Here is a 25950-nt window from a genome sequence, read left to right on the forward strand (position 1 = left end):
TGGCTTACATTTCACTCTCCTGCATTCGACCAACAGCTGGAGTAAGCAGTTTATTTGCAGATTAAAAGATTATACATTTTCAAACTAAATAAAATAATCAGATTAAAGATGAAACCGGCTACAAAGTAATGAAAAACAAACTCTACTTTGACCAGAAAACACATGGAAATGTGGACTGTTTGTTTGTAATATTTTAATAAGATATGCTGTTAATCTGTGAGCTTGTTCGTAACCTTGAGTGCAGCCTCACATCATAGAAGTAGTTTTGATAGACACAGGTTTTTCTCGGGTCACATCTTGAGGATTCAGCAGCCTGTCAAACTTACTCCCGCCCCCCCACCTCCTTCCCTCTCCTCCAGTGCCCCCTCATCCTCTCTGCCTCCCTCTCTTCTTGCTCTGATCTGAGAGCTGGCCTACTTTCAGACAAGGCGAGAGAGGAGATGAGGCTTGCAGGCTAAACTCAGCTGCAGGGAAAGAAAAAAAAAGAGCCTCTGCTCCATTTATAGTTACATGTGAGTGTGCCTGTACAGTATGCATCTCACTGCACATTGGTGACTAGCCATGTGTGTGTGTGCGTTTGTGTGTTTCATGCTCGCGTGCTGCCAGCGAGGGTTTTATTTATTTATTTATTTGTTTTTGGCAGAGTGGCTGTAAGCGTAAGAGCAAAGCAGAAGGAAAACAGAGAGGAACAGAGGCAGGCTGGAGTCTCTGGGTCGCTCTGTTTTGCACCCTGCATGTCTGTCTGTGTGAGTGTGGATGTAAGGAAAAAAATGGGATGCAGAGACAGTGGGCGATGCAAACCAGCTGTGCTGCAGTGCAGGGGGCCCGGCCTGATGTAGCGATCGGCTTCAGGCGAAAAGCTGCAGATTGAAGGCCATGGGGGCCGGCGTCAGCTCCAGCAACGTCACGGCTGCAGCGGCTGAAATGGGTAGGTGGTGCTGATGAGGGGGATGTTAAAGCAAAAATTAGATTAGACAAAAAAGACTTAAGTCATGCCGAGCTGCGCTTTGTTTTGATTAAAGCATGTGGCTGCACTTTCTGAGAGTGTGCAGAGCAGCATCAGCTGAGATCTAGTCTGTACAGCTCTGTGATCATTTACATCTATCTGATGGTTTTTAGTCGCTGCAGCTTTTCAGTCTGTTGAAGTCAAAGTAGGAAACTCATTCTTCAGGAAATATGGTTGTTTACTATCGTACTACTGAGCATCATTTTCAGATATTGATTTTTCTTCTTTTTTTTCTCATAGTCCACTGCACAGCTCCTAAATTGCACCTTTGGTACATTTTGTAAACCAAACATGGAGTAAATTAAAGTATTTAAGCAAATATTTCATACATTTTTAGAGCCTATTTCGACACTCAATCCACAATTGTTGTTGCCAAGTTGTTAGCTCCATCTTTTCCTTTGCCAACTGTATTGATGAGCAGTATTGGAGGAGGAAATAATTATATGATTTTTCACGTTTACTGACAGATTTGTGAGATCTCCTGACTCAGCTTTATTCTTGCAAAGACTCCTATATTAGGAGTGATTTAGAAACCTTTATCTTACTGAGGAAGCAGTCGACCCTGTTGCTAGGTATGCCACATTCTTTCAAAAGCTGTGATTGGCTGATTTAAAAAAAGGAGGAAAAATACAAATAAAATCTCTCTAACACCGTGTCCTAACAGCACGAAGACGTTCGCTATCTCGTCAGGCAGCGATCGGACGCTCGCTGTCATCATTGCATCTGTTAAATTGACTTCTTTGCTCTGTGAATTTAAATTTTCCCCCTTGCAAACAGGATGACATTTAGAGCTTTTATTTTGAAGGTGGAACAACTGGAGTGTGGTGCTTTGTACTGACGAGCTGTTGACTCAAATCAACACACTCCAAAGGCTCGGGATTTAAACGGCTCGTCGTGAGCAGTGTGTGTCAACGCACAACAGTCAGATATTAATGATGCACCACAATCTCCACTTTATTACACAAGCTAACAAGCGCTGATGAGTGAGAAAAGTGAGACACTGGCAGTGCCTCGTGGAGCCCCCTCCTTCCTCGTCCATGTATTTTGCACATTTAGTGCTCGACTTCATGTACATTGACTTCAACAGAAGACAAAAGACTCAAGCTGATTTTGTCGACGCTGCTCACTCGTGTCCCGTCCTGTTAGGACACGCTGTTAGTGCAGAGAGACAGTGAAATAAATCGTCCTAATCAGAGAATCTAGTCAGACATTATGTAAATATGAACACGACTTTATAAAATATTAAATAAATTTTTCAAATGAAAGAGTACAAAATATCTTAAAACACATGTCCAGCAGCCTCTTAGCTTGCTGCTAGTTATTTTCATCATTTTAGTACTCAGTCTTATTGATATGAAGAAGAGGCTGTGACAGCGCTGTAATCGTTTGTGTGATCACCCTGCTGAGTGACAGTCGTAACAGAACCGTTGTTTTTTTCCAGGTGCCTCATATCATAATGTTGCGATCACTTTAATTCCTGGGCGATATATTGTGCTGTTGTGTCAAATTTCTCCTCATCTTGAGAGACTCTTAAATTTCTTAAAAATCTTCTCAACAGTTTCTAACCTCAGGAGCTCTCTCATTGGCCAACAAGCTTTGTTAATAACTTCATAATTTGAGGATGTTTCTGAGAGTTTCATCACTGGGAGCAGTTCTCCATGAGTACGACCCCTGATCCCTCAAACCCCTCACAGTAATGGAGACAAAAGGTGATCTGACGTTCCATGATGTGTGCATTTGAGTCCAGCAGTTGAACCTGTTAGCCTCGTCGCTAATCTTTCTGCAGCTCTAATGTCAAAAGTTACACTGTTTCTTTAAGAGGATGGTGCATGACCGTGACATTTAAATATACCCTACAAGTATCTGGTAATGTGCTCGGCTGCCCTTTGCAGTCATTTTTTTTATGGTTTCAGGACCAAATCTTGTCAAGCTAGTTGAGGCTCCATCACACATGGCTGATCTCACACTCAGCTCATCTTCTGAGACTAACCCAACCCCACATCGGTTCATGGTGTAGACGTGAAATAACCTCCTTTATAAAGGAATCAACAGCTATCTATTTTTGCAAAGGCTGCTAGGAAGTCAACTTGTGTTTGTTTCACTTGATTCCAACATTTAGTGAACGTTCCTAAGAAGAGGAAATTATGTCTGCAGCTTTACTTACTTCCATCCGTCCATCCATTTTCTACACCGATTTTCCTGTTTGGGGTCGCGGGGGAGCCGATCCCAGCTGTCATTGGGTGAGAGGCCCTGTGGTTGGACTGTTCACTGGCCAATCACAGGGCTGACATACTATACAAAGACAGACATCCAGCCACACCTATATTGTAAATTTTAGAGTCACCAGTTAACCTAACGAGCATGTGTTTGGACTGCTGGAGGAAGACGGAGTACCCTGAGAGAATGACTTTGATGCTCAGTATAATTGATTCTGCAACAAGAGATATGTTGTCGAGGCTTTCATGTGTTCATCCAATCAAATGAGGGCTACATTTTCAACCCCTAAACAACAGATTTTGTTCGATCCTGTTACCTCTTGCTCACCCAGTATTTCAGCATTCATCAAATTCCTTCTTGATTTCACTGTGTCCACTCTCTCCAGAATACCATCCATCTCTTCCAACTTCTTTCTCTCCCTTATTGATTTGTTGTTGTTGTTTTTTTCTTCTTCCAGATCGTCCCAGTGCCGTGACCAACCTGACCCACCAGGTGAGGACCGGGTCCGGTGCGGGTCTGGGCCGTGTGGAGTGGTTGGTGCCTCTGGGTGTGGTGTCAGCTCTTACCTTCCTCTGCCTCGTTCTGCTGCTGGTCGTGCTCGTCTACTGGAGGTGGGTGCAACAACACTTTTGTCACTTGTGTATTTTGAGTTAGTTTTGAAGGTCGACGGAGAAGCTGCACATTGGAGGCTGCAAATGTTCTGAGTTGAAGATGTAGAAAACACGTCATCAAGTTTGGTTAGAGATACTGAGGAGGGAGACAAACTGGCCGCCAGTATTAGACAAACTCCACTTCCACACCTTCTTTTCATGCCGTGTCTTGCCTCAGGAAACCCCCCCCTCCCCAGTCCGACGGGGATAGTCTCCCACTTTGAGGTGCATGTGTGAAGAACCAGATCAGGAGGATTTCAGGCTGTGTTATAGTCAACCGAGACCAAGACATACCCGAGACCGAGGCATTTAGGGTTTGAGTCCAAGTCAAGACCAAGACCATAAATATCGCTGAAAAATCATCATCTTGTGTCAAGGGGGCGTGTCACTCACTTAAAACCTAGGAGAAGGCTGCGGCTGTAACCTGGGGTTAAAAATCAAATGATGAATCGATTAAAGTTATTTGTCATTTTAGAAAGAGGTGTTTTCCTCCAAATCAAAGTAATGACGAGGAATAATATCCTGGTGACCGATCTTGATTTAAAATCCGGATCCGCCCAGTCTGAGGCCGAGACAAGACCGAGTCAAAATGCTTTTCGATTCTGTGACGAGACCGAGACCTTCTAAAAATGGTCTTCAGACTGGTCTTTCAGAGGCAGTCCTCCTGAAATTCTCTAGAAAAGCTCAGGAGTGAGTAATGTGAAAACAGGTTTAGACATACAAGTGTTTAGTAGTCAAACTCTGAGATACTTGTCGGGGGATGTGAGACTTCAACGCTCTTCACTGAACTGTAAACACGGGGTTTAGAGACATGATGACATCCTTATTCCATTCGTCACATCTCCAGCTTCTGTATAGTCACATTCACAAACACAATGAGAGTCACCGTTAGTCGTTTGGTGTGAGTCTGTCCTCTGAGTGAGGCCGTCAAGGGATTTGAAAATCTCTCATTGTGTTAATTAAAGCCGAATGAAGAGATGATAAAGACAAAGAGGATTACCTGAACACTCCAGGGAGGCTCATTGTGTGGAGAAAACACATTTAATTTAGGATAATAGTGAACTGTGTTAATAAGCTGTTTAGGTATTCAGTTCACACTCTTAACTTATCTTTTAGAAATAATAAACCAAGTCCATAAACATATGAACATCTACAAGATACTAACCCGGCTTTTTAATTGATTAAACATTTCTGGAGAGGAAACTAGTGAGGAGGACAACATGCAGGACTTAATAAACTTCACCAAAAACTGTAAGAAGATCCTTGATAGTGCAAATAGATTTTTCTTTCAGACTGAGTAAGTGACCTCGACTGTGTGTGAAGGAGAAAACTGTCTAACATTTAAAGGAGCAATAGGTAACTCTGACACCTAGTGTTTAAAATGGGTACTGCAGTCCAAATTCAGGGGGGTCGCCTTAAAACCGCCTACCTTCTCTGGTCCAAACAAATCCAGAGCATTCAGGAGCAGAATCTAAAGTTAGAAGGAGGACATACTGGCTGCTGCATTGTTGTCAGAGAAGCCAGCACTTCAACATAGCATGTTTCCTTAATGATCAGATAGTAAGCTCACTTTATCATTTCAGTCAGTAGGTATCTAACATGTTGCTCCTTTAAAAGACGTCCTCCTCTTCTTCTTCTTTTCTTCTGTCTCTGGTGTAAACATTGCTTCAGCACACTGCTGTCATGATGGACTAAAGTCATTGATGCTCTGGTGGAAATTCTGTAATCTTTCTTACATAAAACACAGAATTCACATAACATGCGTTTATGTGACTTTTTAAAATGGACTTAGAGATCTGTGTAGCTGGAGGAAAGTTCCCCCTGTCATATGCAGACTCTGATTTTCCTCCATGTTCAACGTGTAGGCAGTATGTCTTCCTCAGTTGAGTAACATACCCATAACAGTAAATCATTATGTGTAACACTCCAACATGGAGTTAAACACAAATCAGGAGTCGTTTGTTCCAACAAAGTTTTATAAAGATTTTTTTGGGGGGCTTTTTCTTCCTTTATTGGAGAGACAGGACAGTGGATAGAGTCGGAAACCAGAGAGAGAGAGAGAGGGGAATGACATGCGGGAAAGGAGCCACAGGTCGGATTTGAACCTGGGCCAACTGCCAAACATCTCTGTTTTTAAAATTAAACGTTGAATATATTCAAGCTCAAAAGGTTTAAAAATTCACATCAGCGGGTCATACCACCACGTTGAAAGTTCTGTCGTTTCACTAATAAAAGGATGACTGATGGTCAGTGTATAATCAGCCCTGATTCTCTAAATCCTCTTGTGTTGTGGTCGTTGTTTTTATTTAGTTGAAAAGACAACAACTCGTCAGTGTTGTCATGTGAAGACACCCAGAGGTTTTAGAAAGCAACACACACAAAGTTCAGGGTGCCTTAAAGGTTGTTAATACGTTTATTGCTACACAAGATCCTCATTAATGAGAACACTGGAGCACACTGTTGAGTGGGTTAGTGTACAAGTGTTGAGAAATGATCTACCCTCCCTCATGCTTACACACACACACACACACACACACACACACACACACACACACACACACACACACACACACACACAGCAGGTGGCAGCAGGTGCTGGGGGCGTGTTGGGTCATTTAATCCTATTGTGGAGCTCTCAGGCCTCACAGCTACGCGCCTCACAGACTCCGCCCACCCTGCGCTGCCATTGGCCCTGCAGAAGAAGTTGGCGCCGCCCCTCGTTGCTCATGACTTTAGCTGTGCTGCGTTTGTGTTGGAAAGAGATCAGTACGTGAACCTCAACAACAAACATAGTCTGATGGACTGCTCATCTTAAACTGTATGTTTCGATATCAGAATCTGCCCCAAAAATCCCATATCGGTCGGGCCCTCAAAGTAATTATGACAAGAGGAAAAAGTAAATACTGATATAAATGTAAAGATAAATATGTATATTATGTAAGTCTCCTGTTGTTTTGATGCACATTTTATTTACACCTAACAAAAAGTTGAATCTATAAAAAAAGAAGGAATATCTATTTAGACTCGTGAAGAGACTTTTATATCAAATGTAATCAAACTGGGAGCAACTTTCGGTTTGGAGATTTCTTTCAGTCAAAACATATTTCATCACCTTTGTCCCACGCGACTTGAAAGCATCACCACACCAGCTGTCCGACACCAGGAAGTGGCTTTTTTACAGTCTGTGGGATTGACCTGTGTTTGCATGTTAGTGTGTTTGAGTCACAGAGAGGGAACACCCACCTTCATGCCTTGTTAGGAAATCCCTCCTTCCCTCCCTCCCTCCCTCCTTCCCTCCCTCTGTCCCCTCCTCCCTCCCTCCCTCTGTCCCCTCCTCCCTCCCTCCCTCCCTACGTCCCCTCCTCCTGTCCCTCGCTCTCGTGCACTTGCTCTCAGTTCACGTCAGCAGCAGCATGCGGCAGCTCGTCTGCTCCCTCCTCTCTGCATGTTCACCAGGATGAATGCTCTCTGCTCTCTGCTCTGTATCAAGTACAGGTAGGCAGGGTCACACACACACACACACACACACAGGGGCATTGGGTGTAGAGTAACTGCTCTCCCTGGAAGCCGGAGTAAATAAGGACGCTGCAGTGTGGAGATAATACTCTGTCAGTACGTACTTTTAGTTTGATTGAGTTGATGACTGTAACACGAGGAGTTACTCAAACAGGAGTTATTTCAAATAAAGAAACAGAGACAGACGGGCTACACTTTCATCAACAGGTGTTACATTTACATGAAGTTATTTTCCTGTATGTTTGGTGAATAATAGAGCGATTGATTGTTAACTATTTATTTTAGTTTGAGGGTCCCTCACAACTTCTGAAATATCTAAATCTGTACTTTTTTTATTTATCTTTTTTTTTGTTGAGTTGAGGTTTATCAGCCCTGTAGTTACGCTCTAGTCTAAAGCTTTAAATTCATTTAAATATCTGCTCATCATTAGAACCTCATTCAGCAAGTCTTCATATGTAACTTACAAACTCAAAGTTTTTGTTACCAACTTTCAAAAGTTGATTTTACATCATGATGTCATCACATGTGCTGTACGGCTTTAAAAATAATATCTTGGGGGCACCGGTGGCCGAGTGGTTGGTTTTAGCACTCTCCATGTGTAGAGGCAGGAGTCCCCGAAAGCGGGCGGTATGGGTTTGAACATGTGGCTTCTCTCTCTCTCTCTCCTATTTCCTGTCTCTCCAATAAAAGCCCAAAAAAATTAAATCTCAAAAGAATAATAATATCGTCAATTTGAAGACCAGTGATGCATTCAGGAGAAGGCACACACACTTTTTGTTTACTTCTGTGAATCCAAAGACATTCTCCTCGTCCGTTTCGGTCTCAAGCAGAGGTGAATACGGCGGGGATTGTTGAGGACGTTCTTTTTTTGAAGAAGAATAATTTATTTGTTGATTTTATTCAAAGAAGCCGGAAACTCTTTTAAGACATTAAAGAAGTGAGTCTTCCTCTCTCCGTCCTTTATGTCCATCTGTGGATTCATTTTCACTTTTCTGAGTGTTGTTTGAAGTCGTGTGAAGCCTCTCGTGTGTGTTTCTTCTCGCTGTATTTTACCTCCGACTCTGATGTAAAACATCTCATTTTTTTGAATTGTCGCAGAAGTCACAGCCCACAGAGTAAAAACATGACAGAAGTATCTATTGAAATGTCTCCTCCTGAAGGCTTCCCTGTACGACAGCTCCGACATGTATGTGACTTCAAACACGTGTGTGTGTGTGTGTGTGTGTGTGTGTGTGTGTGTGTGTGTGTGTCAGTCAGCTGCAGATCATAACACTTTGAAATCAGACGAGTCACTTTGCTCTTAAAGCAGCTGTGTGTGAAACTGAAGTTAAGTTGTGAGGGAGAAGTCTCAACTCAGACAAGCTTTTAAGACTTGTGTGTGTGTGTGTGTGTGTGTGTGTGTGTGTGTGTGTGTGTGTGTGTGTGTGTGAGGTTCACAGCCTGTTTGTATGTACTTTGAGGGGACTAGGACTGTCACTGACTGACATGATGAAATCTGTATTGTTTCTCTCTCTCTCTATCTCCACACACACACAGACGCTCGATATCTCTTTCTCTGGATGAATCTTTGTTGTTCTGACGTCCAACATTAAGGATGAATCTCGCTCTTTTCTTTTCAGACGCTGTTTCCAGACAGCCCACTTCTATGTGGAGGACAGCAATTCACCCCGGGTGGTACCCAATGAGACGCTCCCCGTCATCCCCATCCCAGGTAACAACCAACCACAGCTCTTTGCATAATTTAAACCCAATGCTAAACCGCAGGTTGGATGTGATGACAAACCTCACCTGGTTAAGACCTTGTGTCCACCTGGTGTTTTTTTTTTTTATGCAGAAAAGCGCTGGCTGTGCTCTCAGGAGGTTGCATGAAGCGTTTGTGCGCTTAGAGGAAGTGCCACGTCCATCCTGTCTCTTGTTTTCGCTGTTAGTGAACCCTGAAGCATCGAGCTGCAGCATTAGAATGAATTCACAGATTTGTGTACGTCTCTCCGCGCGGTGTTCGTAAAGTGTGTGTCACTCAGTGGGGGTCATAGGTCAGGGCTATTCTTAAAACAGAAGTTAAAGGTCACAAAGTTATGATCCTACTGGTCTTATCTCCCAGTGACCCATGAGTCTCACTGTGGTGCAGTAATCCTAACTGGGACTGAACCAAGCTGTAACTTCTAAAAAAAAAAAAATTAAAAAGCTCCAAATACAAGAAATGCCTATTAGGCTGCACATCAAAATGCAAATTTGTACAACAGAAAACTAAGAAATAGTGGCCTTTTTTCCCATCTAATTTGATTTTCAGGTTAAGAATTATGCATAAATTGGCTGATAGCATGGCTGAGTTTACTGACACTTAAAGCTCGCCTCAACTCCTCCACTTTGAATGTTAGATTGTTCAAATTCTTGGTAGAGGCAGCTTTTCCAACATGGTGACTGCCACCGTTGGGCTTCAAAACGCCTATTCAGATTAGGCAGCCTTAAAGCCTCCTAGCAAACAGCTACAACACGCTCAGCTGTAAGTCAACTTAGCCCGCCTGTGATTATACACACTTGCTTAACTCTCTTTACTTTTATCAAAACAGAAGAGTGTGTACAGATAATGGAATGAGCTATTAATAGCCCATTTATTAAACAGTCTTATACATGTTGATTTCTGCTTTACAAATTGTCATTTTAACATGGGTGTCAATGTGACATCCCATCACTCTTGGAGCCAGCCTCAAGTGGACACACATCATTTTCATATTTGAACACTGGAGGTCACCGCTTGGTATGACCTTTATATCCTAATATACATTAAATGAGAGTCCAATGTGCTTTCATTCCAACCAACCACCAAGACAAACTCTTTGTAGTACTTTAGTTCACTTCCATCATGCACGATGGCCGGAGCAGCTTTGTCTTAAGTTGCTGTAGTTACTTCCACATTGGGTTGCAATTAAAGGGTTAAATGCAACATTGCATTTCAACACTTTCTGTTGGTACATAAATTAAACAAGAATGAAGAATTAGCCTGATGTTTTGGACGTGTACCACAAAAAATAAGTGGTTAAGAACATGCAGAAGGGTAGACTGGAGAACAGGAGAGTCATCGCTGACGTTGATGCACAGCTCAGACTGTAAATGCCAAAAAGACAGCCTGGCCGTGTGAGTCTTTTTGTGTGTAAGCATGAGGGATATAGAGCGGTTACGCCCAGTTCACCCGGTACAAAGGACACACTCACATATAACAAAAAAGAAAAAAATCTTTAGCCTCTCCAGCTCAGTCCGCAGATCCAGGATTTGGATCCAAACCTGTCAGATCAATTAAAAGCTTGTGGAGCCTCTTAACAATGAACCCTTGGCTGAGTCCAAAGTCCTCCATTCAGAGGATTCAGGACCACTGTGCCCGGGGACGTCAGAGTCCAGCACAGACAGAAAAGAGGCTCTGACATCGAGCCTCTCTGTCCGACGTCCAGCAGGAGCACAGAGCCCACTGAGCTCTGCTGTGGATTGGCCGTTGATTCAACACATCGCTGTGGTGTGATATTTTGATCACTGCTGGATATTTTTGATCATTCCTGGAAGGTTCAGGTAGCTTTACAGACGTTTGTAGGTTAATAACAGGAAGTAGGCCTCCCTGCATGGCGGCCAGCCCTGTGTGGACCTCAGAGTCCAGCGCGGCCGTGGTGTATGACCATATGTTTGTTATGTTAATTTTCTCAATGAGCTCAGACCTAGAGCCTCACACATCCCATAATCCTCTTTAAGACCTCCTGCTGGATTTAAACCTGCGGGCAGCCGTCACCAAACCTTCCAATTAACACTGACTCACACACACACACACACACACACACACACACACACACACACACACACACACACACACACACACACACCGAGAGAGAGAGGCAAACAACAAGCACTTGTGTGTCACATGGGAGGTGAAGTTCAATTTTTTTGTCATTCATTGAATGCTTCCTATTTGGAACTGGTAAATAAGGAATAGGGAGGGGAGGGGGGTCAAAGGGGAACTCGATTAGAGTGTTTTTCCCGTTATCAGGGTTGTGTGATGTCCGATAAAAGGCCTCATGATGTCACTTAGGCCAGGGAATGTTAGGTCAAAAACGTACAAGTTTGAAAAATGTTAGAGCATTGGAAGCTTTATTATAGCCTCTATCAGCTACAGCAAGATCTACAACTAAACTGTCCGAGTTGCATTGTGGGTAATGTAGGCTGTGACAGGGGAAGATTATGCATGGTACAAATAAAAGTATAGAGTCAGCATCACTTTTTTTAAAGGTTTAATTTTAGGGGGCTTTTTATGTCTTAATTTAGAGATAGGACAGTCGATAGAGCCAGAAATCCGAGAGGGAGAAATAGATGGGGAACGACATGACGGAAAGAGGCCACAGGTCGGATTTGAACATAGGCTGCCCACTTGGAGGACTATAGCCTCCGTACATGGGGTGCACACATTTACCAATAGGCTATTCCCGCCCCTGCAGAATCCATTTTCTTGAAACTGACCAGTTTGAGCCACACTGTGCAGGGCTCCATGCACAAGTTTTAAAGATTGGCTGAAAGAAAACTATCGCTAAGTTTTTCTAAAAGCTTTTTCCGATAGATAGAAATGATTTTTGTATAGAACATCCTTTCTCCTTTATCTAAACCAAATATTCATAAAGATTGCTATGCGTCATTCCAATTCATGATACCAGTAACAGCAGTGAAATAGGCTATGAGTGGAAACCACATTCTGCTGAACTCAGCGCCATTGGCTAGACTTTTTGAAGACCCTGGAGTTATGTCTCTTTCTTATAAATCATATTTATATATTGTTTGTTGAATGCACCATAAACACGCTTAACTAGGAAATAAGATTTTATTGATAGTGAGATTTATTGAACATTGTTGATACACATCGGTGTTACACTTTAGTCCTTTGAATCGTTGTGTTCTGCTCTTAAAATGAAGCTGCACGCACTGAAAACAAACATAAAATCAGCTGCTCGTCGCTGCAGCTGTAGGGAGATTTATTCGACAGGGTTTCTGATTGTATTTACTGTTGAGGTTTTCTACTAAACATTTGTTATTCCGCTGTATATAATATACGCATTCTGGCACAAAAACAAGTACATCACATACAGTACATGTCGTGGTGTAAGTGATTATACTCAACCATCTGTAAAATATGTCAAAGAGCATTTTTAGCATGTGGTTAATTGGCTTTTCTAGACCCCTCTATTAACGCTCAGCACCCTGCTGCGTTTACTGACACAAATCATTCTGACACATTTACATACCTAAATGAGCATCTTGTGAGACACACAGTGAGAGGGAGCCAGTGAATGCCCTCGTTAATATTTGATGAGGACTAAACTGAAAGGGAGCTCTGGGAGAAATGGAGCTGTTGTGTAATGTTTTTTTTTTTTTTTTTTACATCCTTTTCACTTAACAGGCTCGTCTCATCTTGGTAGAGTTCACCTCTTTACGCTGCCGCAGTTGCAAGAACAGTTACAACTTTACAATTATTTGTGTTCAAGTGTTTGCATTGTGATGAAACATGGCGCTCCTCTCCTGCGCTGAGGGCTGAACGCCTCCACGAGCAGAAAAAAAAATCATCACGTCATCTACAACATTTCACTTAAACCGTTTTTTCTCTGTTTGCTTAATTGTCTGTGGGAAAGCAGTGAAACTAAGACTTTGCTGAGCTTGCATTATTCCTGACAGAGCCTATTGTAAGGAATGGATTAACTCAAAGCAGCGCTGAGAACCAGGATGAAAGTTAACATTAGGCGTTAACCCTTTCCTTATCAGTCAGCTTCTGCACGGTGTCGACGGGAATTAAACTCAAACAACTTAAAACTATTCTGCATCAGCATAAATCAGCTCAACATCACCGTCATCTTTTTATGGTTTAGTAAGGGTCAATAGACCTTCTTTATTCACTGGACGATTTTAGGCCCAATTTGCCTTGTTCAACTTTTTTTTCGGGGGGTGGCGGCACTACGATTATTTTCCTGCTTCCAATCAAGTTGTAGTACGATTCCTGATCTGGAACCGTACATATCCCCAGCAGCCAATCAGAGCTTGCGCTGCAAATTGTATAAAGCTGGATATAATCTGTCTTCTCAGCCAAGATTTCATCCGTATTGTTTTTGTCTTTTTTTTTTTTTTTCCGCTGCAAAACAGAAAACAAAACAAGACAACTAGCTGACGACGTCGATCGTCCTCCTTTTTTTTTTCTACTGAAGTCACCTTTTCAGACAGAGTTTGTGTGTGACATCTCGTGTCTGTTTGATCTTACCAAAAACTGCAGGTGTGTGGACTCACGGTCGGGCTGAGTCGCCTTGTGTGAGCGATCGGAATAAAATGTTTCAAATCGGTTGGTCTATGGTCTCTCTAGATCTCTAAATTTGGTTAAGATTTGAAAATCGTCTAGTGTGTAGCGAGCTTAATTGTTAGTTTCAGGTCAAATTCAAAGTTGAATATTGACCTTGATAGCTGAAGTTGGTGCCATAAAGTCCAATCATTTGTTGATATGGAGATCATCACTGGATGAATTTAGTCCACTTGTCAAAGAAGTGTGGACATTTTCTCGTAGCGCCTCATGTTGTCTTGAGAAACAGAAACAGTTTAGGCCAAGATAAGAGACATTCTCTTAACTGCTTCTTCAAAGGTCAAACATAAAACTCTCAACTTAGAAAAAATAGAAATTTCAATATTTACAGCAGAGTCTGACGGCAATCTCATTTCCTTTTGGGGGGGTTTGTGTGCCAAAGTTGGAACAGCTGCTTAACGTCTCCTGAAACTCATTATTGATCTTTCTAACATCTGGTCTCTAACCCTGGTACTTTCTCTCTCCGTTGCAGATGACATGGAAGCTGTTTCAGTCAAGCAGTTTATCAAACGTGTCTACGAACTCCACTCGAATAACCATCACGGATACTCTGAAGACTTTGAGGTAAGCAGCTAGGTGGTCTACTGGAAATCTCATAGGATTTAGAAACACGCTCAAGCGGGAGATATGTTGAACCTGTTGGCAAACTGTTGCTTCACAGTTCATCCTGCTGAAAGGGAACATTAACTTTCATTTTAGGTAGCGTTTTTGTCGGTCTGATTTTCTAATTTTCGATCTCTAATCTCTTCCAACTGAGAGAAACTTTTTCCTCTTTATCTGCTGATGCTCCACGATGTTCAGCAGTTGGTTTCAAACTGTGTGCAGCACTGAGCAGTTTCTGTACTAGAGGTTTTTTCTCTGAAACAGCTGCCTGCTGTGACCAACAAGAGGTAAACAACACAGATGTATTGATGACATTATTTTCCAATTCTCCATTTTTTGGAGCAACTGTAGGTCAGCTGCTAACCTCGTCTTTTCCTCTTATTCTTTGAGCTAGCTGCTGAGACACAAACACACATGACCTTTGCTCTGTTATGTTTATAAAGTATTAAGTAAGTTCTGCAAGCATTTTATTAATAGCACATCTGAAAACGTCAATGGCTTGGTCCCTTCTAAAGATGATTTTTCAACTTTGTCACCCTTAATACATCTCAAAGGGTGAGATAATAGGTCCTCGGTTAAGTGACTTTTTAAAAGGAGCTCCAAGACCTCATTGTGAGCCAATTTCATGTACATTTAGAGCAGTTATAGGTCGGCTGCAAACCTCTTCTTTCTTCTTCTTCTTCTTCTTCTTCTACTCGTTCATCAATTAATGGTTTATTCAAAAAGCTTTAACTAGCGTTGTATTAAGAGCCCATATGAAAGCTCTAATTACCTGGTTACTTAGAGGGGCACTATGGAGCGGCTGTGTACCGATGTATCAAGGTCTTCATTTGCCCTTTTCTCAATTGGGTTACAAATATCTGTCATGGATAAGTTTGTTTTTGTCTCTTGATTGGTGAATCCAAGTCAAGTAGCATTCTAGCTAACTTTCTAGCTTACTAAATGCCTGTAGGCACAAGTTTTCCAAGTTGAGCAAATAACCTGCTGTTTTGCCAACTAGCTAATCACAAGCTAATTATCAGGCAAACAAAATGCAAGCATGCGCATCCTTGGCAGAGTCGGTCGTCTCTCAACCGGAAGGTCAGGGGATTCGATCCCCAGCTCCTGCAGCTACATGTCCGATGTGTCCTCGGGCGAGACACTTAACCCCAAGTTGCTCCTGCTGCTTTGTTGGCGGTGTGTGAATGTGTATGAATGTGATTAGTTACTACTGATGGTGACTTTCCACATCAGCCTCTACCATCAGTGTGTGAATGTGTAGGTGTGACCTGCGGTGTAAAAACACTTTGAGGAGTCAGAAGTCCATTTAGAACAACAGTGTTCCAGCAGTATATTAAATCTGAACGGGAAAGGAAAATATGGTCCCATGCTTCACCCACGCCAGCCAAAGCTGTGAATCTATGTGACTTCTTTACTTTTTTTTTTTACCTGCGGCTTTATTTCCTCATTCCACTCTTCCTAGAAAGAGAAAACCCAGCGGGCTGAGCTGAAGCCCCCCTGAATGAGATTCTTAATTTGGAAAACAGAGCGCCTCACACACACTACCAATGTTTGAATGGATTCTGCAGAGTGCTTCAGGAAAGGGAGCCCCTTGTCAAATGAAATGATCCTCCTCCCACGTTGTCACAGTTGCCTGCTGCCCCACTTTCTCCTCCTCTGACAGAAAAGAGTCGGGGAGGCCATGAGCATCAATCATCATTACTTAAGCGTAGATTAGATGTAAAGCAATCTGACCTTCTTTTGTAGCTCTCTGCAATAGAAATTAGAGTGAATTTAAATGTAAAAATGAACACTGTCATCACTTTGATTGTAGCCAGTAGAAAAAAGTTAGAAGAAAAGTCAGAGGTTTCATTTATAACAGCTCTTCATTAGGCTGATTCTTTAATGATTCAAAGTGAATTCAACTGTTGGATACAGCCAGTGTGAGATTGCTGCCTTTTTACAGAATGCAGAGCCGTTTCCATTAGAAGAACTTAACAGATGTTACTGGAGAAAAAAACTCTAAGAAGGCGAGTTAGACCACATTCTTCTCAACCTTCATGGAAACATCAGATAAGGGATATACCTTCTACCCTCAAGACAATGTCTGTCCCTCCCTGCAGCAGGGTTATCAAACACTTTGAGCATCAAAGCTTCTTTTGGCTTCTATTGATGCTGCCAAACAAGAGCCTGATGACACCAAAGGGGTCATTGGTTAAATTTAAGAATATCGATTACAGAGATAAATAATGTTGTTCAAGATGTAGAAATCCCGTTCATTCACTCCATTGCAGATTTGATCATTAGCCATGAAGTCAAAACCATCCAAGGTAGACTGACCACGAGCTACCTGAGTGTGAAACGATGGTTTATGCTCCTGAAGGGGACACAAGGAAGTTTGTATGATATCAACCTGGTTTTAAGAACAACATGGTTTATCTGTGAACCTCACTACTCACAATCCTAGAGCGAAGTCTCTGATTGGAGGAGCTTTGAATCCAAGCTTAAACAGTAGACTGGCTGTGGTACTGCTGTCGTACAGTCCGCTCTAATTGTCACACAAACACAGATCGCAGTTCAGTATTTGAGATGCCCCAGTGGAAACACTCACATCCACATAGTTGGTATTGATGTAGTCGGTGTTTTTGCCGTACTTTATCAGGATCAAGAGGGTTTTTCAGCCCTAACATCCATTACTCTCTAATATAGCAAAGTAAAAGGTATTAATATCTGTGAACATGTATCTGCATGTGAATGTCAATACGTGTTGCATTTGGTTGTTTGCACATATGCGTGTAAATTTGCCATCTGCTGATCACATCACCTGTCTGTGACATCATCATCTGCAGTTAGATCCCATCCCTTCCCATCATACCTGCAACCTGATCCGTTCACACTTACTCACCACGAAGCCTCCTACGCTTAAAAATAAATCCCCATCCCAATTAGTACGATGAAACCGCCTTGAATGGCGCTAAAAAAAGGTGGTGGCCCCCGCGAAGCTCATGAGGAAATGAGACAAGAGGGGTCAGAGCCAAATCCAGCGCCTGCCCTCCCTGTTGGCCATGCTGAGCGAGCAGCCAACAGCTGTTTGCCTGGCAGCGACTCCACATTAAACACTGACATATATAAATACACAGGCTGCTAATCCCAGAACTGCTCACCGTGTAACAGCCAGCCATGAGGTAGTTTACACATAGATCCCCAAGGTTCATTTTCAGTCTTCATTAAACCCAATACTGTAAAAATAGTCATTTGACTGTGTGTAACAAGCAACAACAAACTCCAGAATGGTAAAAATGGCAGTTTGGACAGTGACCCTGTACTTCAAAATGTTCACATTTAAGTCAGGTAGAGTAATTAGAGTGCAGATACACCAGGGTTAGCAGCTGGGGGTGATGGATGGTTCAAACCAAGCGGCAACCTCCGGTGTTGAAAAATTAAGCCAATGCAGGAGGGCAAAATCCTGCAGTTCGTCGAGTGTCCACTAGAGGCTGGCCGCAGAAGCACAGGAAGTCACATACACACCCATTCAAAACTGTTTTTACAGCAGAAATTCACATGTTTACTTCCTGGTACAAAACCCCAAATAGGTGTGATTAGCTCATGTCTCGATGGACACACACTGTACGGGGGTCGAAATATTTGATAACTTGTGCGTTTTTATTTTATGAAGGATAAGAGTTATTCACAGTAAGGCGCGTAGATAACAAGATTGACAGACGGGTGCGATGTTCGTCAAGAGGCTTAAAACGTTGTTATGTTGACTGAAAGTTAGGGTGACCGCCGCCGATGGGACTCCAAATCACCCTGCAGGAACAGACGGGTGATGTCACTCAGGCTCCGTCCATTAATATTTACAGTCTATGGTTCCAACAAATATGAAACTTTCACCCAGTTGACTGAGGTTTCTATTCATATGTGAAACCAGGTTCATAAATCAAAACAAACTGCAACTGTATTGTAAGCTTAACCAAGTGAATTATTGTTGCAGATCCAAAGCTCATACAATATGAAATGTTGTTGAAAGTCTAACCCATTTTTCCACTTGCGATGCTCACTTTACTGCAGAAGTTTCCGATGGTATCCTCTGAGATGTGGGGCCATTGACGAGGTCGTCTTTTTAAAAATTGGTAGTGCAAATGTATTTTCTTGGTGCCATGCCCTCAGGTCAAGAAAACATGGATTGTGCCAAGAAAGGGATGTCTCTTGAACAAAAGTGAAGACAAGAGCACTTGTTCTGAACAGAGGAAACAAGTGAAAAGAGGAAAGCAAGGATATCAGCCCGAGCAGGTCGAACTAGGAGAGCAACTTTTTATGGGTTATGACAGCAGTGCATGGTGGATGTGGGACAGTAAGACACTTTTTCTACGCACACAAAAGGCCTGTGCCTCTTAAGACCACCAACAACAACAAGCGGATCAACTGTACATGAAGGAGATGTGTTGCACAGCGTCAGGCAAATAGTGGTCCAGCCAGTTAATGACATGTTCTCTGCAGTGTGCAGTATAGATGGTTTGAGTATGCAGCAGGCAGTATGTTAGTATGTGGTTTCAGACGACGTCTAAAGCTAAGGTGTGTGTGTGTGTGTGTGTGTGTGCGCATCCTTCTCCAGGAGGTTCAGCGATGCACCGCGGACATGAAGATCACATCAGAGCACTCCAACCACCCCGACAACAAGCACAAGAACAGATACATCAACATAGTGGCCTGTGAGTAAACATTTTTTACCGTTTCATTGTTTTTCAGAAACCGCTCTGAATGAATCATCTGGCTGATTTGTTCTTAGTCTGACTCAGTGGATGCAGCGGAGAGAAAATCATACAATGTTTGACCTGAAGCGTTTTCCTTGTTGGTTGTTTTTTTTTTTTTTTTTTGACATTTTACTCGTGTTTATTTATTTACTGTTGAGCACAAGATGTTATTGAATGTGTAAACCAATTATTATTGTTTATGTTTTAAGTCGCACCCGTTGATAAGACGCCGTCTCTTCTGGTTGTTCTCCCAGAGGTTTAACACAGTCTTCCTGCGTTATGATTTTCTTTGTGGTCCATCACATGCAGCTTCTGTGCAGTTGATTCGTTCTTTAAAGGCTTAATATGCAATTTTTACCTCTAAAATATAATATAAATCAAGTATATCCTCTGAAAGTAACTCTGTGAGTCATGACTGTCTACAATGGGTGTAACACCCGAGTCCCACTGTCTGTGATGTTTTCAGAGTTTTCAGAGTCCTATCTTCCCTTTGTTCACATCGCCAGGACGGCCGGCTGACTCCTCCCCTCGAGTATAAAAGTTGTTTAATTGAGGGACTAGAGAAAAGAAGAATAACATACTGTACTCACTGCTTAACTGTGTTTCTAGATCACGCTCATTTCAGGTAAATTTACATGCAGTGTGAAGATACCAGCATAATAAAGATCGCTAGCATTAGCATGCTAACACAACAATGCAGCGCAAGTTGTTTTGGTTTCATGCTGGTGCTCAAGGGCGACATCTGCTGGATCAAAAAATCACATATGAAGCCTTTAAGTAACATTTATTTCTAAAAGAGCTGTGTTTTGTTTCTGGATTTTTAGTATGAAGTATGATTCAGCTGAATTCACAGATCTTCATTGAGCCAGTGTAGAGCCAAGTGTAGAAGAACAACCACCAGACGTGAGCAGCAGAAACCGTTTAGTGCTGAAAACCCACACACACAGGCTTAAAGTGTTGGACTACGTGAAATAAATGCTTCACATGACCATCGGCTGTGGCAGCTCGGCCTCCTGTTTACACACTGCATGCTGGAATCAAAGGGCAGGTGCCATGCTGTTCAGCTGCCTGTAAAAGGCTACAAACCCCAGCTTGACCATTGTTTCAACCTCAAAGGTTAATGTGCTTCCAGGTTTGGGAGCAGGCGCCTTGGCAGGGCAACGGAGACAGTGCATGGACGGGCGCTGTGTTAGGGTTCGAGCCGAGGTTAGCTCTGCACGGTGGTTTCAGTCACACAGCCCGACTGATTGGTTTTTACCGCTTTGTGTTCACTCCTCAGATGACCACAGCCGGGTGAAGCTGAGGCCACTGGCTGGGAAGGACTCCAAACACACTGACTACATCAATGCCAACTATGTGGATGTGAGTGCTTCCACTGGGGCATCTCGAAATACTTGAACTGTGATCTGTGTTAGTGTGAAGATGATGAGAGCCATGCAGAAGCAGAGATTTATCAAACAAGTTATGACTGTAACAGTTTAATGATATAAATGTTGTACTCTTCATCCGTTAGGGTTATAATAAGCCTCAAGCGTACATCGCAGCCCAGGGACCTCTCAAGTCCACATTTGAAGACTTTTGGCGGATGGTGTGGGAGCAGAATACCGGCGTCATCGTTATGATCACCAACCTGGTGGAGAAAGGCCGGGTATGTTGTGACACACACAATATCATGTCTATATTTATAACACACAGTTCATTTACATATTTAAAGGTACAGACACAGAAACAGCCTGTTCTGAGCAGGGCTGAAATAGAGGGGTTTACAGGCGTGATCAAATACAGGATCAGAGTGGATTTAGAACAAGAAACTTCACACACATGTTTTGGAGAGCTCTGAGACTTACATGAACTGGTTGAAGAGGAGGAGAATATGTGACCTTCAACACACTTATCAAGTCCTAACGTTCAGTCAAGCTTGATGAATTAAGCCAATCCAAAACACTTAAAATGACACAAAGAAACAGATAACTATCAAAGCAACTAAATTGAAACAACAAATTAAATATTTACCACATCATTAGACGGATGGTAAAAGTGTGAATAGAAATATTCCTGGTTAAGCCCCGTGTTCATCCATTTTATATCTGCAAATAAAGCCATTGACCAGCTTTATTCTGGTGTTTACAGAGAAAATGTGACCAGTACTGGCCAACAGAGAACAGTGAGGAGTACGGCAACATGCTAGTTACGCTGAAGAGCACTAAAGTTCATGCCTGCTACACCGTTCGCTGTTTCACATTACGGAACACTAAAGTAAAAAAGGTGAGAATGAGGACCAGAACAAATATTGTCTTTTTTTTATTGAATTGATCTTATATTTGACAGTGAGATTCAACCACTTCTTCTTCCTTCTATCTTTTCCGTTTCCCACACAGAGTGTGAAGGGTAACCCTAAAGCTCGGGCCCAGAGTGAACGCACGGTGCACCAGTTTCATTACACCCAGTGGCCGGACATGGGCGTCCCAGAGTACACGCTGCCCGTCCTCACATTTGTCCGCAGGTCCTCAGCTGCCCAAACGCCCGACATGGGACCCATGCTCGTCCACTGCAGGTAACACAGCTTTACCATTAACAACTATCATCGCTCAAACCTTCATGAAACAGAACCACTCTTGTGTCATCAACACTTGTATTACTCACATCATTTTTGAATAACCAGGAAACACTGACAGTAGGGTCAGGTGGTGGAAAAACTGTTTGGAGTCTTGTGAAAAAAAATCTCTCTTCGAGCTCCTTTTGAATCACTAAATAAAGGCAGTAAACCGTCAATCATAAATGTGTGAGAAACTCACTTAATCACAAATATGAAACTGAACGCTGCAGTCTTATTCAATTCACAACAACAATCTTTGAGCTGGTAACTTAAAGCCTTGATAGACAACGTTTAGGAAACCTGTAATTTCACCTAGATATCGAAAGCATCAAATGAGAAGAAATGTCAAAGCCACTTCCCTAAACACATGAAGGTGCACTGCCAAAATTATGATGCAGGTGTATCTATGGAAGAGCACGAGATGTGGAGCCCAGTGCATCACGTTTTTGCACGAACTTCACCCTTCAGTCTCTTTATTGTTTTCATGCTGCTAGCTAGCTAGCTAGGTATAGCTTGTTGACGCCCATTGACGATAAAGACATGATTGGTAGGCAGATAGGTATATGGCTAAGACATCATTTTGTCAAAGCTTTGGCTGAATATATTGCTCCTGTGTTGTAAAGAGATCAAAACCAGTTTGTAACATCATTTGTCTAAGCTTTTTGTGGGGGCTTTTTACGCCTTTACTGGAGAGACAGGACAGCGGATAGAGTCAGAAATCAATGAGATAGAGGGAGAGTGGGGAATGACATGTGAGAAGAGAGAGCCACGGAATCCCCTTAGTCAGGTTTGACATCTCTATGGCCTGATGGTCAGTGGAAACAAAAAGTTACTCTGTGGTGGTCCACATAACATGTAGGCGGCCCCCTGAAGCCACCAAGTTTTAATTGCCACACTGAACACTTTAGTAGAAGCACTGTTGCTAACTCAGTGGGCCTCGCAGCGACAGAGCTCGAGTCGAATGTAGTAGAGAAGCTCATGTAACAGCTGGGCTCTCTGTTCTGTTGTTCCATGACTTTAAAAAAGATAGACTGAACTTTAACTTTAACCGAGTGTGGGAGGTTAAACGCACCATATGTTCACACAAAAAAATGTGACTTTTTAGTAGAGAGTATTGGCTTATTTAAAAAGTGTATCGTCTTTGTGTTGATTCCTTTTCATTCATCAGTGTCACAGTTAAATAAGACCGTGTTGAGCCTCATAAAATGTTCTTTTCTCTTATGTTTTCCCTTCAGCTTAAATTTAAAGATATTAGCTTGTATCCCTATTCATATTCTATAATATAATGTAGTGTGTAACGTACATGTGCTTGTACCTCAGCTGTCTTTATAAGCAGCATTACTGAGACTGTCACAGTTGCCAGCTTGAATTTGAGGGCATTTTACTGTAACGCAGCGGGGAAATTACCGGTAATTGGATGCTGACTGTGGCCCCCCGGAGGTGGAATGACTATGAAGCCCTCTGCCATCATCTGTGCTGTGATGGTCGATAATAACTTGTCACGCTGCCTCACCGCTGTGGCTTCAGACACACACCGCTCATTACTACCATTTTGTACCCGGGACGCCAGACACACAGACACCCACCCAGTCATTATGCAAGGAGCAGAGCAGGCGTACATTTATCCTGCTGCCCTGCTCAGTACAGCAACAGGAAGTGAAAGGCCTGAATTTCAAAGTACAGAAGAGAACTTTAATGTATGAGTGCACATGGAGTCAACCTTTATCCTAAAGAACAATCAGTAAAAACAATGCATTAGTTCTAAACTGTTAGAAAAGCATGATGAGTCACATCCTGAGCTCAAGGTGGGTGATGTTTACTCCGAGGGAGTCGGTCGACTTTCAGGGTCAGTTTTGAGAGAACCTGTTATAAATGTGGAAGTTGCTTGTTGCAGTGATTCCTCTGTAGAAGTGGCTCGTTAGTTTTGCAGTCGGACACACTGAAGTTGTGATTTCATATATTTTGCAGACAATTTTTCAAACAGAAGATATCAGAGTTTGTAAGCAGAGGACGTTTCCAATGGTGTGTTTTAGTGTACATGTTTATGTGTTGTGGATAGTGAAGAGTGCTTGAAATCTTTCTTCATTTACAACATGGGGCCCTGCATAAAAGGTTTGGGAGACACTGTTTTACTAGGTTCACCTGCTAGGTCCTGTAGACTTGTAAACTGAATTTGCTGGGGTCAAATGATCACAGTCAGAGAAATGCTCGCTGTGACAGGATAACTACAAACAGACAGGCGATAGAATCTGCACAAACTGAGGCATACAACATTAAAGTGAGTGTCTGCAAACATCGATTAGATATATTTGTCTAAACCTGCCATCTAAGTTGAATCTGCTGCAGTTCACTTTTCAGTCTGGACTAGAACAGGACTTTCTTTGGGTGTTTCGTTGTTGTTTACGCTAAATAGTTGTCCTGATTATGAATTTGTGTGAAACTGAAGGACACGTAGACTATTCCACTTGTCACAAAGAAAATGAATTCAGCACAATTCATTTACCACGGCTAAACAAAGCATCACAGCATCTGCAGGTAAACGATGGGTGCATTCGAATTGTCCCTCCTATCCCCTTTCACTATCCACTTTACCTTAACCCCGCGAAAATGTCATGAGGTTAAGGAAAGGTGTTAGGAGAAGTCATAAAGGACTTAGGGAAAGGCGATGTCATTAAATGCGACGGGCCGGTGGAGGTTAATGACGTGGGTCTGCCGTGTTGAAACTACAATGTTCCGAAAATGGACTACAAAAAACACATCTAAAAAACTTTCCCCTGTGCGTCTTACCGGTGAAATAATCCTGATCACCACGAGGTTGGGATTGAAATAAAAGAAATATAGACTACCAGGCTACAAGTAAGAAAAGTGAAACCATCAGCTTCCTGTCCAATCAGAAATCAACATCAACATCAATATGATTATAAAAATTTATTGTTACATTAATGTAAGATATAACCTACACATAATGTTTGAAGCATACAAATGTACAGCAGCACAAAACATTCTTAAGAGAATGAAATACGTTGAATGAAACATCATCTGATAAAAATGTCTCTTATCTTTTTATCTCTTTCATGATCTGAGTCACTTTACGATCATCGTTAATGTTCATGAACGGTCGGATGCGCGACTCTTTAAATGTTGCAGCCGCAAGGAATTGTGGGGCGGCATATCTCATCTCCTTTCGTAAAGGATGGTCCAGTGTATCCTAAAGGAGGTTATAAAGGAAGCACTGACCCACCTTTCCTTAACTTTTAGAGAATTCGAACGGCTCTTATCATGGCCGCCACTTAAATGCTTCATGGGTTAACGTAAACTGGATAGTGAAAGTAGATACGAGGGACAATTCGAACGCACCCGATGTCAAACTGGGACACTAAGTGTGGCTAACGCTAACAGAGCTAGCAACATCAGCCTTCAGGACTTCAGTCCTTCCACATGGTTGTGCTGGTTTTTGTTTCACATGACTGGTTATATGCCAGTTTAACCTGACGCAGCCTACATGCAACTTTATCTTAATTTTCTATCTGAAAATTCTGCTCTACGAGATTATATCCACCCACTGTGCTTGTTTACATCCAGGTAGTAGAGCAGTATGGCATCAGCCATTAACCAGAGCCACAGCCCCGGCTAGTGGCCGGAGGCTGCATTACAGCGTATAAATAACATTTAACTGGCTTACAGTAATATAAATGTTACAAATTAATTGCAGCTACTAGTATTTCTGGTGCTGGTTAGTGAGGATGATGATGTTTAATGGACTAATTGAATCAGGAACATTGTTTTTTCTTTATATGGAAGTCAATTTCAGGATTTTTATGCATTTAATTTTGTGTCTTGGGATTAATAGAGAACAGGCATGTAAAGTGCTGACCAAGAAGATTTCAATGTGAGCCTTAAAATGCTGAAACCTTAATTTCCTGACAGCTCTCTGCTTCACCTCTGTAATAAGAGGATACAAATACAAGTTTAATTTCCACTTTAAAAGTTAATTTCCAATATATTTCTCCTATGATTCCTCCCTTGGCTGTTTGTGCTGTCGCTCAGTGTTTCTGTGCTGTGTTGCAGTGCTGGAGTGGGTCGGACGGGGACGTACATCGTCATCGACAGTATGCTGCGGCAGATCAAGGACAAGAACACAGTCAATGTCCTCGGCTTTCTCAAACACATACGCACCCAACGCAACTACCTGGTTCAGACTGAGGTTTGTGTGTCTTTGTCTTTGTGACCCTCTAGCACAGTTCTGTCCTTTTGAGACT

The 25950-nt window shown here is 42.4% G+C and overlaps 1 protein-coding gene across 1 annotated transcript in view; it reads left to right on the forward strand.

The window, feature by feature from the left end:
- Window positions 1-25950, forward strand: part of ptprga (protein tyrosine phosphatase receptor type Ga) — a 415165-nt gene that overhangs the window by 379448 nt on the left and 9767 nt on the right. Inside the window, exons 13-21 of the mRNA XM_065955381.1 lie at window positions 3681-3834; window positions 9009-9100; window positions 14232-14323; window positions 18957-19053; window positions 20375-20457; window positions 20609-20743; window positions 21226-21360; window positions 21474-21649; window positions 25760-25895. Coding sequence (XP_065811453.1) covers window positions 3681-3834; window positions 9009-9100; window positions 14232-14323; window positions 18957-19053; window positions 20375-20457; window positions 20609-20743; window positions 21226-21360; window positions 21474-21649; window positions 25760-25895 — 1100 coding nt within the window. The remainder of the gene's footprint in view (window positions 1-3680; window positions 3835-9008; window positions 9101-14231; window positions 14324-18956; window positions 19054-20374; window positions 20458-20608; window positions 20744-21225; window positions 21361-21473; window positions 21650-25759; window positions 25896-25950) is intronic.

The sequence above is a fragment of the Labrus bergylta genome, chromosome 5 (assembly GCF_963930695.1).
Source record: "Labrus bergylta chromosome 5, fLabBer1.1, whole genome shotgun sequence".
NCBI lineage: Eukaryota > Metazoa > Chordata > Actinopteri > Labriformes > Labridae > Labrus > Labrus bergylta.